Source organism: Phalangium opilio, unplaced genomic scaffold, assembly GCF_054372755.1.
Source record: "Phalangium opilio isolate 3A_F unplaced genomic scaffold, DU_Popi_V2 ptg000042l_1, whole genome shotgun sequence".
Taxonomy (NCBI): Eukaryota; Metazoa; Arthropoda; class Arachnida; order Opiliones; family Phalangiidae; genus Phalangium; species Phalangium opilio.
This window is the reverse complement of record NW_028324166.1, coordinates 3,872,174-3,890,070: the sequence shown is the minus strand read 5'-3', so window position 1 is coordinate 3,890,070 and position 17,897 is coordinate 3,872,174. Positions and strand designations below refer to the sequence as shown.

The following is a 17,897-nucleotide window of genomic DNA, read 5'->3' as shown; positions in this document are numbered from 1 at the left end:
TGTCACGTCAGCCCTCAGTTTTGGACAATTTAAAATGTTACTACGTCGTCATCTCAATATTTAACTTAACTTATTTATTTACTTAATTCACTGTAAGACTTCATACTGCGTTTAATGTATAAGGGTGGTTTTTTGATTGGGTGCAATTGATTATTGTTTAACCCCCATTCTCCCTTGTCTCCAAAGCTGCGTGGCAAATTGCTCCTACTGGCCCAAGAACAAAAACAAAAAAAGCTTGTGTTAACGCTCAAGTTTCGACAGTTTGGCGAAAGCAACAGTTGGCAACAATAAACATTTTCCCTTGTATTTATCTAAATGATCCCTAGTCGGGGGATAAGCGTTTCCTTTGTATTATATTTTTTTCTAATGTGTTTCATATGGTGCTTTGCCACGAGCATTAATTCTCCAAGGAGGACTTACTATTGGATAGACCAAAGTATGTCTTTATTAAAACTGTCATCTCTTCAAGAGATCTAGTTGACATTGAACTCGTTAGCGTTTGACAACGTTACATTTTGACGAAAGAATCAATGACGTCATGTTACATCGTCCAATAGAAGTGTTTCCAATTCTACTGCTTTCTCCTATGATAACACCCTATGGTATATAAGAATTTATGTAGCGGCTCTAGTTTCTTGGCATTGGCTGTCTAAAATACTTAACTACTCAATTTGATTTGAACTCACGCAACAATTTCTACTCCGTTGGCAGTGCTCCTTGCTAGTTATATAACAAACTGAATATTGGTAAGTGTTGAACGATTTTGTTAGGCATTTGCTTGAAAAACTACAAAAATCCTACATTTTCATTTAATTTTTTGACGCCATGGGATACTCAGTTAGACTTGCCGTGACCGAAGTAAATTATTTCTATTAATTTTTTGTTCATTGATTGTTTAAATCGAAGTTTGATGTGCAAATTCGGAAAGTTAAATTTCTTGTGTTGAAAATATTTCAGGTTCTTCTTTGGTTGAACTTTGTCGAACATAATGATAAGCCATACTTTACGGAGGCATTTGGTAGTGTGTTGAACATTTTAGTTAGCAGACTAAAGTAAGAAGTAATAATTAACAAAATAATGCACTCTATGTTTACAAAATACCAATACAAATACAAATGACCTATTTATAACTTACAGTAGTTTAGTTATGATTACTCAATTACCTAGTAAATTACCAACCATTTTAGTCAGTGATCTTAATACCTAATTAACAAAAATTAAACCGTAATTAAGTATGCACAAATTTTTTATAGGTAATTAATTTGCTAAATTAACATATTAATTTTTTAGCTAATTTTTATTACGCTAACTTAAATGAAAGTTATATCACCAATTATGTTTCCATAACTATAATTGAACCCTAATTAAGTTTGCACAAAGTTTGAATAGTTCTTAAACCATTTTTGTAATTAATACTCGCCCAATAAACTCGAATTTATTTTTAACATTGTTTAGCACGACAATGGCTGATGTGAAAAGTACTGAAAATATCATGGACTTCGGCCAGATTACTGGTCCAAATAGTGGAACTGGATTGATTGGATTTATTATGAGAAATGTAATAGTTAAACTTTTATAATATACATTTATGTCAAATTAACAGCTAAAGATTTTTCTCCACACCATGGAAATAAATTAGTTTTTGGTTTATTGTTAAGAGTTAAGACCCATTCAGATTAAAGTAAAATCTTACGATCCCGTCGGTCGCCGCGTTAATATTGTTTCAGTCGCGTCATATATCGTCTGCTAAAGCATAACTCACTTGATCATATGTCAATAAGGCATGATCGAGTGAGGTATGGCTATGAAAAGGCACTAAGGAGGTGGTGCCATCTCGAAACTGGCCAAAAAAATTTCAATTTTCAAACTAAACCCGCGAATTTTTTACGCAGTCGTTGACACCGACGTGAACCCTAAGATTTTAGTCTCTTCTGAATGGGTTTTAAGGTTTAACCCTTATATTATCTGTTTATCTCAGGAATCTGATTTAGGTGCATTTCCACTGATTATGAGCTACGACACGTTCCAATATACGGACTTTCTCGGTTACATCACCGGCCCCATCTGGACGATATGTTCCGCAAAACCGATAAAGACAACCGATGTCAGATTTGCTGCAGCAACAATTTTTACAAATGAAGTAAATTATACTTTTTGGTTTGAAAACCGCACTTTATCTTTGATAATTAATTTTTATTTTAGATTTGGATCTGCATCATCGTAATAATACTAGCCGTTCCAATAATTTGGTACACTGTCTGCAAACTCTTCAACTATCGCCATGACAAATTTGGGGATATTTTATTCGAAACTTTCTCAATTTTCTTATGCCAAGGTACATGTATAATAAATAAATAAGCAGCAAAGGCACCCGGCGTTGCCCGTCAGCCCGTTGGAACATTAATTTCTCTTTGGGTCGCCATTTTTAAATATGGCAGCAAATCGAAGCCCAAAAGCCATAAAGCCCGAAGAAGCAGTGTACTAATTATTAGTGATATCGGTTGAAAAACGCGAACGTTATTTCATAAAGAATGTTTTTTAACATTTCCCCGCCGCCATTTTTCAAGATGACCACGAATTGGAAAAAAATATATCTTAGTGCATGCTTACCACTGCGGTGTTTGCTTCTCTGCGGGATTTAATGGAATTGTCTATAGTTCTAGCAATAATCTTTTTTTGGTTTATGTATTTTTTCTTAGGTTCCGATTATGTTCGATCCAATATTGTTCACATCTTTTTCTGGGGACTATTTTCAATTGCTTCTTTCTTGATTGTAATGAGCTACAGCGCCATCCTTCTGTCGAAGATACTTCTAAGTGATAAGCCAATATTCATAGAAAAAATTTCGGATATATTTCTAAATCCCAATTTGAAAGTTGCTGTGGGATCGGAAAATATGGGCAAATACGTAATGGTAAGAGAAAAAACATTTAGAGAGTGTTACCGGACGAAAAAAATCTGTTAGCATCTTATTTGGCGGTTAAACATCATGAGCTCAGCTCTCAAAGACCAGTTCATCACCTAATCCTGAGAGATAAAGGGAGTAGGCCACCAATGCTGACTGGATTGTAGGAAGAGAACATTGGGTCTTCAATGTTGGGTTCAGTGAACCTATGACCTCGTCTCAACACCCCATAAGAGTCCCACTGCGCAAGGGTCAACTAATGGGGCATATAGTTTAAAGAGATGCACAATGATTTATGTAGGGTGTTTCAAGAACTATATTTTGAATTAGTAGTGTTACTTTTTAGAGTAGTGGTTCGGTAAAATCACGTGACATTGTTCGTAGAACGATAGATTCAACGGAAATGCCAGTGTTCTGATAACGCTACGAATTTCACGCATGCCCAGTAGATAGATGGAAGATAAGCTTGATATAGGCCCGACCCTGCATAACATATTGTACAGTACATTCCGTTATTTTGAAGTCACCGAGTGACGTAAAATTTTAATTTTGCGCAATAGAGTTCACAATACAACCTAGCTGAATTTTACACGGCTAACTACTCCTAGCTTAACTAAAATGATAGTCATTAATTAACCTTATCAGAATTCTAAATCTGAAGAAATGATGAAGCTAGCGGAACAAATAAACAGGACAGTTGGATTTCTATCGCATAATGATGTACCCATAGGAGACATGATGGAAGAAAATAAGGAGGGGAAGCTAGTAGTAATCGTAGACAAAAATGTGCTACTATTTATCCACGATCTTTTGGATTTATGCGATCCCGAAAGCGACTTTCGATTTTCCAAAGAAGTCATTCACGAACCAATGTTCCCGTTTGTCATCAGAAGAGGAACACCCGAAAAGGAAAAACTTAAAATAAAAGGAATGTAAGTGTTACATCGTGTACCCTCCTACTGAAATAACAAATCATATTTGAGGTTTTTTTTACTTAATAATGCCCCCATAATAAAGTCGCTAGTCCATTTGACCAGGGAGAAATGAGGTAAAATGGAGTGGAAATGAGGATGGGCGGCCTGCAGTGACAAAACTCTTCCAGTGTACCTCACGCACGACCCTACCCTTCGGTAGGCGATTGTTAAGTGCTGTCGCGTAGCGCCATTGTATTTGTATGAGAACTAGCTTTATTTTTAAGGTACAGGGGGCGTCCTTTACGATTCCGTACTGTACGACCCTACCTAAACGCTTAGAATGCTGGGGGACTTCAGTGCCATTCCGTAGGTGGGGATACAGGGGCAACGATAAAGGTATGGGGTGACCACTCCATCCCTCTCTCCTTCAAGATTTGAATGTGACGTGGCAACGCAAGGTCCGGAGGTGGCGCAATGTTGAACACGACAAGAGATAAATTATTCGTGACGCAAAATTCATTATACATAATGATTAGTCTAGCTCCTCCCTCAAAGCCCGCCTAGATACGTCGATGAAATTGCTACACAATGATTCTTATTAGCTTATGAATTAATCAGAAGTAAATAGGGGAAAGTACGTTTCTCCAGCTTTAGCTAGTGTAAGGCGTCCCTTTATTGTAAAATCACGCTTTGCGGCCCAAAATTTGAATTCATCCAATCAGAGTGAGGCAACTTTTCCAGGGAAATTTTCTTTCATACGCCACCACTCGGTCATATAGTTAACCAAAATCGTTCAACTGGAAATTAGCATAGGCCTACATAATTTGAAATAGTTTTTCGAGATCGCCGTTTTCTTTAAGGTTCTGGAACATATTTTTCCAATTTTCATATAATGAGACCGACTTGAATTCCTCTTTAGCCTTTTCTATATTATTCAGGCTAGTTGTTAAGCTTAGGCAGAGGCTTAAGTTCATTTTAAAATTTTACGCATCTGATACTTATCACAAATAAATTAATATAACCAGTAAATATTAAGCTTTATTATTCTATTTTTTTATATAGAAAACATTCAGTTATTACTATTTTCTTTTGGTTATTATTAAAAACTTACGAGAACAGGATATCAAATTATACGCTGTTACCAGGGCCAGGCAGTCGGCTCCGTAGTCCGTAGCTGACCTGACTCTTGAGTTGAATATGCTAGAATGAACAGGAGCAGACGAAAAGAAAATAGTTTCGGGGAAGTGTATTCATCCGCGAGTTCCCGCCAAAAACGCGGTAGCGGAAAGGCGCGAAAAAAACCATAACTCGACGCCTCTCGAAACCCCCTTATTTACTTCTGATTAATGATATTATTAAACTCTTTCAGATTTGATAGATACAGAGATTCAGGTTGCATCCAGTGGGACATAAACATTCGGAGCATTATGGGAAGCTTGTGCACTAGCGATCCACCATATGAAGAGCCTGTTAACAAAATATACATCACCAACCTCATTTTCCCATTCATCATTTACGGTGCAGGCATTGCAATTTCAATACTTTCAATGGTGTTCACGCTGCTAACTTACTACTGCGCTTAGACGACTGCTAACAGAACATAGAAGAGCATTGCACTTCTCTATTTAAACTACATTGCATTATAGAACTAAGCTTATAACATTTATTCTATTATAATATCAAATTAAAATCACTGAACTGAATGATTAACTTAAAGAACATAATCTGCTGTACAAGTATGAATAAAGATAGCAAAATTTCTCCTTGAAAATATTGTTGAAGACTTATTTTCGTGGATCATTTGGGGTTAAACAAATGGATGAAGAATGCATAACATATCTAAGAATGTATAGTAATGTAATGCGTTCAATGGAAAAAATTATGAAGCTTTTGGTGTGACCAATTTGGATGCGCAAAACTCCTATATGGCCGGGGCCATCTTGTTAATTTTTTATTCGGCAGACAAGAATAGAAAATTTCGCATAAGCGCGCTGTAGTCGCAGCTATAAAAAAATTCATCACCACTGCCGAGCTTGGAGAGACTTCTAATGTGAACTTTGGTGGGATATAAGCTTCTGTTCTTAATTATCCTATGACAATTTAAGCTCAGTACCAAAACAACGCGAATAAAACCCAAAACATAGTTTAATCACCATAGCAACGGCGGTAAACATTTAACACGGACAGGTGCGGTTTTAAGTCAAAATTTCCCCAAACAATTACCCCAAACTGATCGATGCTCAAATGAAACAACACATACAGACAATCTTTGTTTGGATTATTTTATACTGCGCTTAAAATTAATTTCAGAATCGCTGTAGCCAGTAGGGTTCAGTGCAGTGTTTTCCATCCGGTTTGCAATAATCCTTAGTAAAAATCTATAATGAAGGGCCGTGTGCAAAGTTGATGTGGCGTTTCAATGTTTTCACGGCGAAAAGTGAACACATCGGTTCTAAATTATAAATTTATAAAACGTTCTGGGAAAAAAGCAATGTGTTACTAATCAAATAACGAAATAATAGTGCCGATCTTACGCAAAACTGTTATAGTTCAACCAATAACGTATTCAAGGAGACCACTTAGTTCCGACAGGTATACATAGAACGAATGGGACTCATTGTGCCGCAATATTTCCCATGTTAATTTCTATGCGGGTTTTGTGGGCCGGGCTTAGGTAATATCAGGCACACGTCATAATTCTGACGTCCTTTTAACTGTGATTTCATTGGTTGTTACCAACCAGGCGCGTCAACGCACGCAAGGTTCAATGTGCAGTGAGATAAAATATTCGCAAGGTAAAATTCATAATGCATAATGAATTGACTAGCTCCTCCTACAAAACCCGCCTAGATACGTTGAGACGTTGCCTACGGGATGAGAATTAAGGCCAGTTCTCCGTAGGGTTTTCAGACTGTATTTCTGACATTTTAGTTCGCCTTTAATATCCACTAGGCGAGCTCTTAGCTATCCCTTCGGTGACGCGACGCTTCCCCAACATATCTGTTTTAACTATAGGCGCCGAGCGAGGCGCAGCGTTCGCCACCTAGCGGATTTTAGAAGAACAAATTGGCGGGAAAATGACCGCGTCTTTAAATGAAGCCATAGGCTTCTTGTGTAGTTAGTTGTAGGAATTATTACTGAAATTTCCTAGAAAGGGTGAAATTTTAAGTTTTCGAAATTCTAGAATTCATTGCGTTAAAATAAATGAATGGATTAACGCGCTTAAAGAGAAAAAGTAACTTTTTAGACAATCTTATCTAATCCCAGCACCCAAATTCCCAAATTAAATGTATAGGTAAAGTACAGTTAACCTCAAAAATGTCTCTGTCTAGAAGCACTTGCTAGTTAATTTAATTAACTCACAACATAAACATTTACATAGATGGTAATATCATAAACTTGCTTGGTTACAGAAGTTTCCCTTGTACACTCTCCAGTGACTACGGTATTTCGTTTGGTTTACTAGTATCTCTTTACGTTAAAAATATGTTAATTTTTTTATTAGATTTTAGACTATTCGAAGAGTAGAATCCCTAAAATCATTTTGTAAACCTTCTAATGCTAAAAATCCGACGTATTTTACAATTGTAGCGCTCCCCATCTTTAAATTGCCAATCTACCATTCGCGAATTTCCCGCCAAGAGTTTTCAATTCAATCCGCTAGAGGCGCTGCTTGCTACTTTACCTCTCAATCCTCGGCGCGTATAAAGAGACGAATAGAATATAAAACCTCTCTGGTAAAACCTTTTAAAAAAAGGTGGGGGGTCTTTCAAAAAGAAATTTCGGTTGGCGTTCGTTTCATAGAAAACTATTCGGCTTTTGTTCTCGCGCTGTATACGATTGTCGATTCACTAGTAAAATTATTATATTAAAATTTCGTGTTATTTAAATCAGAATACATCTACATGTCTGCAATATAGTTCTGCAAGATAAAATCTAAGAACAATAATAAAATTCTTAAAACCTCAATGAACCAAAGCAAATTTGAATTTATGAATGACCCCTTTAAAGAAGGATAGCAAAGAGCGCCAGCACGCGAGGAAATATATCAAAGAACGATTCTTCCCGATAGGTTAAAATCCCCCACCTTCAGCCAAGCTTGAACTGGCATTAATTCTCATCCCGTAGGCAACGGTTAGTGGAAATCCCTTCGTAGACAAAGCTTAGATTATTATTATTATTATTATTATTATTAAATGACTACATAATAATTCCAATTAGCTGTATATATTCCTAGCTGGCTCCAATCAATATATTGCTACCATGAGCAGCCGGAAATAGAAGTTACTTATCTTTACAAGTTGGACGCTTTGTATTGCACTATGGGGTACTCGCTCAGATTAGCCGTGACTGATGTTTGTAAAATTTAATATATTTTAATTGCTTCCCATCTTTGCGGTGGGTACAATGATGGGACATGATATCATTTAACAAATTAATTCACTTTAAATCACAGGTCCTTCTATGGTTGAGTTTGACAGACCTTAATGGCAAGCCATTCTTCAATGACGTATTTAGTAGTGTCATGAACATATTAACAAAGAAAATGAAGTAAGGAGTACTGGGCTAGGCACTGTAAGGGCAATATTTTAAAATGCTTAATTTTTAATTTGTAAGCACGACAATGAAAGATGTAAAATGTACCGATGGTGCTCTGGACTATGGAGAAATTACTGGACCAAATGATGGCACCGGAATGATTGGCTTCATAATGCGAAATGCAAGAATTTAGAAGTGATAGATGTTATTCTTCAAATTAATAGATAATTTCATTTGTAGGAATCTGATTTGGGAGCATTTCCAATGCTAATGAGCTACGATTTGTTCAAATACATGGACTTTATTGGTTATATTGTTAGTGCCGATTGGACCATTTCCTCCGGACCACCAATAATGAAAACCGACGTCAGATTCGCGGCTGTAACAATTTTTGACAATGAGGTGCTTTTGTATACTATTATCAATCATACCTTTGTCAAGGAAAACTGTTCTGATTTTGACTATCAACTTTGTAAACCTCGACTTTCATTCATATAATGATAATATCTTACTTTCAGATATGGATCGGCATCATCATAACTCTATTTTCTCTGCCTTTTATTTGGTACACTGTGTGTAAACCTTTCAACTATCGCCATGACATATTTGGAAATGTTGTATTTGAAACTTTCGCAATTTTCATTTGCCAAGGTACCCCATTTTCATATTTTACAGTAACACAAGTTACGACCATAATAATAAGTTTCTAATATTGTCTATTATCGCATTATGTGTATCTTGCTCAGGTTCAGATTACGTTCGGTCCAAACTAGTTGAAGGATTATTCTGGGGTTTCTTTATGTTTTCTTCTTACATGATTGTACTAAGCTACAGCGCCATCCTCTTGTCAAAGATAATGTTAAGCGATAAACCAATCTTCATAGATAAAATCTCGGATGTATTCTTAAATCCAAATTTGAAAATTGTGTTGTCAACAGATAACATGTTGAAATACGTTAGGGTAAGAATAGTTCAGTTGTTATATTCAAGTTGAAAATCATTTGATAAATTATGGAACACCGTAGAGTATGAATAACTGTTGTAATATCTTACAAGGATGGAAAGTAGTGTTTATGAAGCGCTCCTAAACACGCTTAAGTTACAGCCCATAATCTACCTCATGCACGCAATTGACTATCATTCAATATAACAGGATGCACAAAGTGAAGAAATGATTAAGTTCAAAGAACAAGTCAACAGAACTGTTGGATTTCTGACATATCAAGACTTGCCAATAGGGGATATGATAGAAGAGAACGAAGCCGGCAAATTAGTGGCTGTAATGGACAAGAACACTCTCCTATTCCTTCACGAGGCTTTGGATATGTGCAAACCCACACGAAACCTAAGATTTTCAAAAGAAAGTATTCTAGAACCTCTGCTCCCGTATGTAATCAGAAAAGGAACGCCGGAAAACGTCAAGTTAACGGTCAAAAAATTGTAAGTACTATTATAACCTTATGGTTTACAATCATGGATATGCAGAAGTACTAACGTATTATGCTGGCGACCAAAAATATGCGGTATACCAGCGGATGTGAGGTGGTCAAATTTGAGCCGGAAGTAGCTGGATCACGTGGGGTAAAGGACTTATAGTCTCTGGAGAATCCTGAGTGGTGGGTTTGAAATTTCGGCCATGCGCAGAGAAAAAAAAACACGAATTTCCCTCTCACCCACAACAATGGTAGGAGGGGTGTTACAAGTCATATTTTTCTCTGCTTAACGGGCGCCTAAACGTAATGCCTTGTACTCCATTATACGTTAGTATTTCTATATAGGTCGATAATTAAGAAAATATTTTCACTGGTCACTCAAAGGTCACAAATATCACAGTTGTATGTTTCCCCTAATTAAAATATATTTACTTTAGCTTTGACCGGTACAGAGAATCAGGCTGCTTGCAGTGGGACATCACCATACCGAGTATCATGGGTAGATTGTGCACGAGCGACTTACCGTATGAGGAACCAGTAAACAAAATATACCTGACCAACCTGATTGTTCCCTTTATCATATACGGAGCGGGTACATCACTCTCGATACTGTCACTTGTTTTCACCTGGCTGACATATTGTCATACAGAAGAATGAACTGATTCATTCCTCATAAACACCATCTTGCAATTAACGTTAACGACTATCAGAAAGAGCCAATCCCCTAGTAAGATAACTAAAACATTACTTAGCCAAGAGACAGAACTGATACATAAATAATTATCTCAACTTAATCTCATAAACACCGACCGCTTTATCAAACCTCTCAATCAACGTTAACCATCTCGTTGTGATTAACATATCAACTTTTGCTTATCACTAAGAGCCGAGTCTAAAGTATCATTACTAAAAAAATTTTAAAAAATAGTCGGACGACCTTCAAAATTGTAAAAACAGAACTACATGAATTTCTTCCACTTGGAATCTTTAAGACCCTATACTATCTGATTGAAGGTAAGTGGAAGCCAACTAAAAAAATTTCAAGAATAATAATGCTCATATTTTGTAACGTTTTTCGTGATTGAATTTGATTAGACAATAAGTAAATTTTCCATTGTATTTTTATTTTCTGTAAAAGTGACTTGTTTCGACGATAGTCTAGAATTTAGTCACCATTGTTCCTTGCACGGTCACGGTATGGTTTAACTACAACATTGGCACATTCCTAAATGAAAAACCTTTACTTTAGAATTTGGAAGAAAAATAGGTGTCATTTAATTAAGTTCAAGCAAGTCAGGAAAAAAATTATTTTATCCTTATTGTCCCAACCAACAAATAAACAAGTTCGCTTGGTCTCGTCTCCATCTAAGGGATAGGATCACGTGACTAACGAAATTGAGTGTAGTACCATCTGTCGTTGAGCGACGAAAATAAATCTCTTATTTTTCTGATTGGATTAGAGTCTGACTCTAGGGGTAAAACAGGTTCTGCGCATGGCAACATCAAGCCAATCAGTTTATCCCTTTCTCGCCTCAAAACCCGCGAACGAGATCTGAGCCGTTATAAAAATTCAAAAGAATTGTTGGTTGGGTCTATTAGGTCTAATAATAGTAAATTTGTGTTGGCCATCACATGACCGGTGTTAGTTTTTTATAACATGCACATTATATTCTACATCACCCAGTCGTCTAATTTTCACACTAATCTTAAGTAATCTTCCTTTGTTTCTCAATTTTATGATTCCTTATTTCCACTCCTATCTTTGTTTGACTGTCCAATTCTGACTTACGAGGACCGACTTGTTATGAACTTATGATTATTTTTATAATATTCTTTAATAAGGACATGGCAATTCGGGCTAAGCTCTACCCCAGCGCCATTATGGTATGTTTTTAGCACTACTGGAAGGTAGAGTGACGTTGCATGACGTAGTACTGCCAAGTCCCTGTTAATCTAAACTGAAAAACACACAAACCTCTGATCTCTCGAATGACGCGCTGATATTCTCAAATTCCTGAAACAAAATGTTAAAATATTTTATGTGGTTATCATATTTTGATTTCTTGTTTCTTAAGAATTATTATGCAAATATTGTAATGTAATATTGGAAATTTCGTCTGAGAAGATAAGCATTTTTTTTGGATAGAAATAATCACGCATGCGTAGTTAGGGCTAAAATTCTATAACTAATTGTGACTGTGAATCAAGCACAAACAAATCACTTTCTGAAAGATTTAATACGCCGCAGTTCTTGAGAAACAAACTACTTTAATCGCAGTTAATAATGTTGAAGAAAATATAAATAAATAAAATTAACTCACACTAGGTGGAGCATTTTTTTCAAAGCATTTTCGAGCCTGTAATATTTATACAAAATTAAAATTGTTAATACATCTTTGCGGTAACAATTTCTAGAGAGTATGATATTTATCAAAAATAAAATATTAAAATGAAAAAAAAATGTTTTCAAAAAATGTAAATCTTCAATCCCAGTCAAAAATAAAAGCCACAAACGAATAAAATAAAATACCGTTAATTTTTCATTTACGAGAATCTTACAACTTATATTATGAAGTAAAATCAAAGGTACCTCGATAAAAAACAAAAGTATACTTCATTGAAGTTTGTTCTAGCTGTGTAATATGAGAAACCCCCATTTATCCCCAGAATAGTATCGACCCCCTCTGCGTATTGTTACCTTCACGACCGTAGCACAGGGAACATTCGTGAATAGGCTGAATATAGTACCAAGGATTAACGTTTGCATCGCCACAATAGAGTATTATTTCTTTATAAAAATTTAAACTCAAGAAAGCTCTTCACTGATTGGTCGGTTGGTGTAAGGGTTTAAAGAAGGGCTCATCGCTTTACGTGGCGTCTAGACTCTAGAGCCAAAGACTGGGAACTATGAACAAATCATACTTTTTGTTTTTATCTATGAACTTGGGTAATATTTGACCTACCTTGTCCATAAGTTCATCATCATTTGTGCAAAACTTGTTCAAGTATTCCTCCAGTGTAATTGTGCGTCCATGTGACTGGGTTGCGCAATTTAGAGCTATGTTCACAATCTGCGTAACGAAAATAGTCATTACAGTTAGAAATTGTAAAGAATGGAAATATTTGTTACATTTTGATGTTGGTGGAAATTAACTAAAGCATTTAATTATAGTTTAAGTTTCGCTTCACTTACACGGCTTTGTACATTTGCACGATAACAATCGGCAACACGTTTAAGCACATTCGCTTCGGCATTTATGTAAGCTGAAAAAAAAAATATGAAATTGTTGAAAAGATTTCGCGTAAAGATAATACAGCCATTGTCATTGATTTTATATCCGTAACTATGTTTTTAGCGACCTCTAACGAGCATTGTATGGCTGTTACGGAGACATAATTGAAAATCTAAAGGCTCATTAACTTTCTTAGATTGGAGTCTATTGAAACTGTCAAAACAAGATGGGCAGGCTGATATATCTTACTCCCCATGTGTGCCGATTTCCTTGTTTTAAGGGCCAATCAATGTTTGGGAACCCGTACCTCGGAAACTAAATGTTTCAGACCCCATATTCTTTGACACTTTTCACTCTGTCTGACCCAAAGAACACACTCTTTAAATTATGACAAAACTTATCAGAAGCGCATGGCTCGTGGATCAGAACTCTGCTAATTAAACATCAAAGGGGAACCATTTAGAGGGTGTGATGATTAAAATTCTCCAACGGGTACCCCCATTCAATAAACTGTTGGCAATAAAGACTGCGTGGGACAATTACTTAAAATTAATATCACATAATTTTAAATTGATATAATGATTTATAAATTAACCGTATATATTACATTTGTTGCAAATAATATTTCAACTTACTGCAATACGGAGACTGGGTTTGCACCATCCAGTTCTGCAGAATGAAAAGCATAGTACACGCAAACAAAATCAACTTCATTTTGTCTTCGTTAAGTTTAATAGCGAATCAAAAATGAGCCTTCACTATTGAAAAATGTCCTTATATAGTATACATATACCGGATGAAATAAAATGCAGGAAACAGCATAACACGATATTTAGGGTAATCTCGATTAAACACATTAGAAATTTTTAATGAAGTTTTAATCTACAAATTTATCGACAGTTTATTACCTTATCTTTGGAAGTAATTAAAATTATATAACCACTCAGAAACTTATCATTGTATTTTATAACGACCTTAGAAATAATAATGTTATTATATAAAGATAATTAAATAATTTTAAGCATTTAAAAACCTACCTCGTTAGAATTTTTCTTGAATGTATCGACAACAGAAAATTTATTGTAAAAGTAAAGATCGTTGCTTAACTTTGCGTAATATTAAGGCAGCTGTATAAATAATTTAAACAGCTGGGGACAGATTGAGACGACAATCTTAAGTACAATATAATTTATACTTCAGATTGTCATATGTATAAACAAACAATGTTCTAGTTTGACCACGAATACATACAGCTATATTTGGAATCATTATGCACAAAAATATAATGTATGTTCTGGCTTTGTCCACAACGCGTCACGCCTCATAATTTTGACGTATTTCTAACTATGATTTAATAGGTTGGTGTAGCAACACGAGGTCCTAAGCATGTGCAAGGTGCAAGGCGAAGGGAGATAGAATATTCACGAGATAAAATGTTTCACTGTATATAATTAGTACAAAAATCGAAAATGTCTTTATCTTTCCTCTTTAATCTACCTTTGAAGTGATACTGAACAGTAGGTATAAGTTATTTCAATTGACAAGCGTTAAGAATTTAGCCTAGTGATTTAGTTTTGCTTTGACCTTTACCACATCAAATTTTGATATTTGAAATCATAAGTTTATAAGATATTGTTCCATCAGAATGACACTTCCTATGCATCGTAATGCTAGAGATATACTGAGAGCTAGTTCAAGAACGACATAAGAATGACACTTCCTATACATCATAGTGCTAGAGACTTACAGCTCGAGCTAGTTCGAGAACGACGCGAGAATTGACTACACACGGTTAATTTTGCAGTCCATCATCCTATTTGGTCTGACCTAAGCCTTTGACAGCGCCTCACCCACATCACTTCATGACAAGCTCTCAATAACCAGTGACAAACTTATGAAACATATCTTATGAACTTATGTTAAAATCAGCCTAAAGTAAAGATGGGGCTGAATTTATTGGAAAACTGTCACTTCTTCTTCAGTTCAATTGCTATATCGCGAGATCAATTTACACAGTGTTTGCTTATTACACAGATTATAACATATCACCGAAGAAGGTTTTCTTAGCTAGGCTTAATATACACGTGCCAAATGGCTCATTGGGCAATGGCAAACACACTTCAGTTAATTAAGAAGGGTCGAAATTGCGTGTCAATGGGCACGTAATGATCTTAGTACAAGTGCATACATTTAAAGGGTTAACTCGATTTAGAAGGCGTTTTTATTTTCTCCGCTACGATCAATACTGAATAATAACGTGTTTCTTTTACCTTATGAAGAACCAGGCAAAATCATTTTCTTAGAACTTCGCGTATTAGAATGTTGTTTCTTAGTTGCACCTAAAAAAGACATAGTGATACTAAGGTTACGCGGTGTTGGTGCAGGTTTCATGACATGTTGAGGGTTTCAGTATACTTGATTCCAACTCTGCTATGCTTCACTTCATATTTTTTTACTTTGTAAGTATTGTAAAGAGAAAATTTATGCAAAAGAAATAAGAGATAGTGAGATTTTAAGAAGAGAGGGTAGGCGACTGTCCTTTGGGAAAAACAGGCGTATGGATACCAAAGTGTGTACGGTGGTAAACCGAATTGCATTCACCAGTTTTGCATAACAATCAATGTCTCAAAATCCGAACTATTTTCGTCAGAGAGAATTTAAAAAAGATTGGGCATAATTTTAAAGTAGAGCGATGATTGGTCGATCATAGATGCTAGATATAAAGCAAGAATTTTCGCAGTAAATATCATACCAAAAACTATACAGAATGTTTTTCATTAAACTCAGAGCTTCACTATCTGTTATTTTAATTTGATTTTGGCTAATGAAACTCAACAAATACTATTGAGCTGCGTGCAATCTCAGGGCAGTGCATTTTAATTAGCTACAAGTCTCTTTGACTTTTGTGGGTCAAACCAAGAACCCATGTAAGATCTGAGAACTTTCAAAGATAGAATTATACTGCAGAGATGTGATATCATGTTTTGTCCAAACTAATCGCGGTTTCAATATAATTCACCGCCATATCGGAAATTTAATGACACAGTGAAAGTATACGTTCTCATGGAAACTTAACATGCAGACCCACACGTTCTCAAGTCTTATACGGGTCCTTAGTCAAGTCCTTCAATTATAATATTATTTGACCAATATAAAATTAAAATTAATTCCTGGGTTATTACATGTTTTACATGATTATGTAAAATATGTAATAAATAATGTTTTATTATATCATGTTCTTAGGATACTCGCGAAAACCATAGCTTGGCAACAATACAAGCCTACCACATGCACCAGCGACGTAAACTACACTTTACCAAGTAAGAAATCTTATATATCCATTTCATCATTTGCACAGTTCATGTTTATTTATATACGTTTTATTTAATTATCTCACCAGGAAAGAGAATTGATTTGGACATTGCTCTATGGGTCAATGCAATATATGACATATCCGAAGGCAAAATGGTACGTCTTTATCGCTTAAAATTACTGAGCGATTCTTTTAGTCATCGATTGTTCAGAGTAACTCCATCGAGTAATCGTAATTAAATACCTTCATTTTTGTTAGCAATTTGGAATGCAAATAGATTTGCTTGAATTTTGGGAAGACCCGTTTATGAAATTCAACACTGATGAAGCGAAGAAAACACACGGTTCTCTGTTAGTTCCAAAGGAAGTGGTTGCCTGCATTTGGAAGCCCGATACGTTGTTTCAAAATGCCAAGGATGTCATGTTATACACGGATACAGCACCAAATATTGTTTATAAAGTAGTGTTGCCGGATGGATACCTCATGAGAAGAAGTAGGTGAGTGAGATTTGGCCACGCGCTATGTAGCCAAAGTTGGTCACAAGATACAGATCTTTTCCATAAGTTCATAAGATATGTTCCATAAGTTTGTCACTAGTTACAAACTGGAGCTTGTCATGAAGTGACGTAGGTCATAGATCAGAGATAAAGCGACGCCGGGTGAGGCGCTGTCAAAGGCTTAGTACAGGCAAAATAGTAAGATGAACTGCAAAATTAACCACCGAGTGTTGTCAATTCTCGCTTGTAGTTTTCGAACTAGCTTTCATACGAAGTGTCAAACTTATGGAACATATCTTATAAAATTATGGTGACACGGATATTATGTATTCATCCAGTCTAATTACTTTGCAAAAAGATAAACAAATGAACTTCACATTGAATCTTCACATTTTTTACTATTTAAAATCATCTGTTAAATTGTTTATAAATTAGCTGGCCCTCGTTAAGAGCTACCGTTACCAATGAGGTAGGTTTGTAAATCTAGGTATTTGTCTTACAATACAGGTACAAAATAACTGTAGCATGTCCTATGCGGTTTCATTATTACCCCATGGACTCGCAAGTGTGCAAACTTCAAATTTGTTTACGTAAGTAGCTTTATGAATGACCTTGTTTGACCTAGAATAGGCCTAATATAATTTAAGCAATCAGTTTTTCAGAAACTTCTCCCGAAAGCGGGTTAATCTTGTATATGTCCCTCTCTTCAGATCGCTCGAGAAAAAATCACGTGCATTTGAAATGGTCCGAAGACTTTAACATATTCGAACTCGATGATCCCCCTGTGAACTTCGCAATTAGTCCTTTGCCAAAGACAAAAAGTGAAAAGCTGAACGCCAGTGAGTTGGTTTTTTATAAATTGAACATTGTAATTAATTGTCAAGCAAACTAAACTAAGCGAAATAGATTAACGATGTTTAGGTTAGTTATTACGCCTATTATAGAAATAGAGAAGAGTAAATGATAGAGGTCATTGGATAGAAAGTCGGTTTTGAATTTCAGTTCCTATTATTTCTATAACTGACTTCCTCGTGATCACCATTTGAAGACATTTACTGAAACA

General features: G+C 35.6%; 4 protein-coding genes across 4 annotated transcripts; 3 read left to right on the top strand and 1 right to left on the bottom strand.

Annotated features, from left to right (window-relative positions):
- The first annotated feature begins 825 nt into the window (after positions 1-825).
- LOC149678475 (uncharacterized) lies at positions 826-5,402 on the top strand. The gene is made up of 8 exons (XM_089835875.1): positions 826-858; positions 958-1,052; positions 1,456-1,558; positions 1,979-2,140; positions 2,203-2,335; positions 2,700-2,914; positions 3,551-3,837; positions 5,189-5,402. Exons 1-8 carry the CDS (start codon positions 826-828, stop codon positions 5,400-5,402), a joined length of 1,242 nt encoding a protein of 413 aa, XP_089692001.1.
- A 2,236-nt stretch (positions 5,403-7,638) lies between these two features.
- On the top strand, positions 7,639-10,902 carry LOC149678474 (uncharacterized). Its single transcript, XM_089837152.1, has 8 exons — positions 7,639-8,174; positions 8,276-8,370; positions 8,437-8,539; positions 8,599-8,760; positions 8,877-9,009; positions 9,105-9,319; positions 9,512-9,798; positions 10,229-10,902. Exons 1-8 carry the CDS (start codon positions 8,142-8,144, stop codon positions 10,446-10,448), a joined length of 1,248 nt encoding a protein of 415 aa, XP_089693278.1. The 5' UTR covers positions 7,639-8,141; the 3' UTR covers positions 10,449-10,902.
- LOC149678473 (uncharacterized) lies at positions 10,899-13,866 on the bottom strand. Its single transcript, XM_089837153.1, has 6 exons — positions 13,660-13,866; positions 12,985-13,055; positions 12,755-12,862; positions 12,113-12,148; positions 11,767-11,805; positions 10,899-11,016 (listed from the first exon to the last, which is right to left on the bottom strand). Exons 1-6 carry the CDS (start codon positions 13,736-13,738, stop codon positions 10,957-10,959), a joined length of 393 nt encoding a protein of 130 aa, XP_089693279.1. The 5' UTR covers positions 13,739-13,866; the 3' UTR covers positions 10,899-10,956.
- A 2,278-nt stretch (positions 13,867-16,144) lies between these two features.
- Positions 16,145-17,798, top strand: LOC149678472 (glutamate-gated chloride channel-like). The gene is made up of 6 exons (XM_089835874.1): positions 16,145-16,344; positions 16,425-16,492; positions 16,596-16,834; positions 17,342-17,424; positions 17,545-17,673; positions 17,779-17,798. The coding sequence occupies exons 2-6, from the start codon at positions 16,490-16,492 to the stop codon at positions 17,796-17,798; spliced, it is 474 nt and encodes a 157-aa protein (XP_089692000.1). The 5' UTR covers positions 16,145-16,344; positions 16,425-16,489.
- The last annotated feature ends 99 nt before the right edge of the window (positions 17,799-17,897 follow it).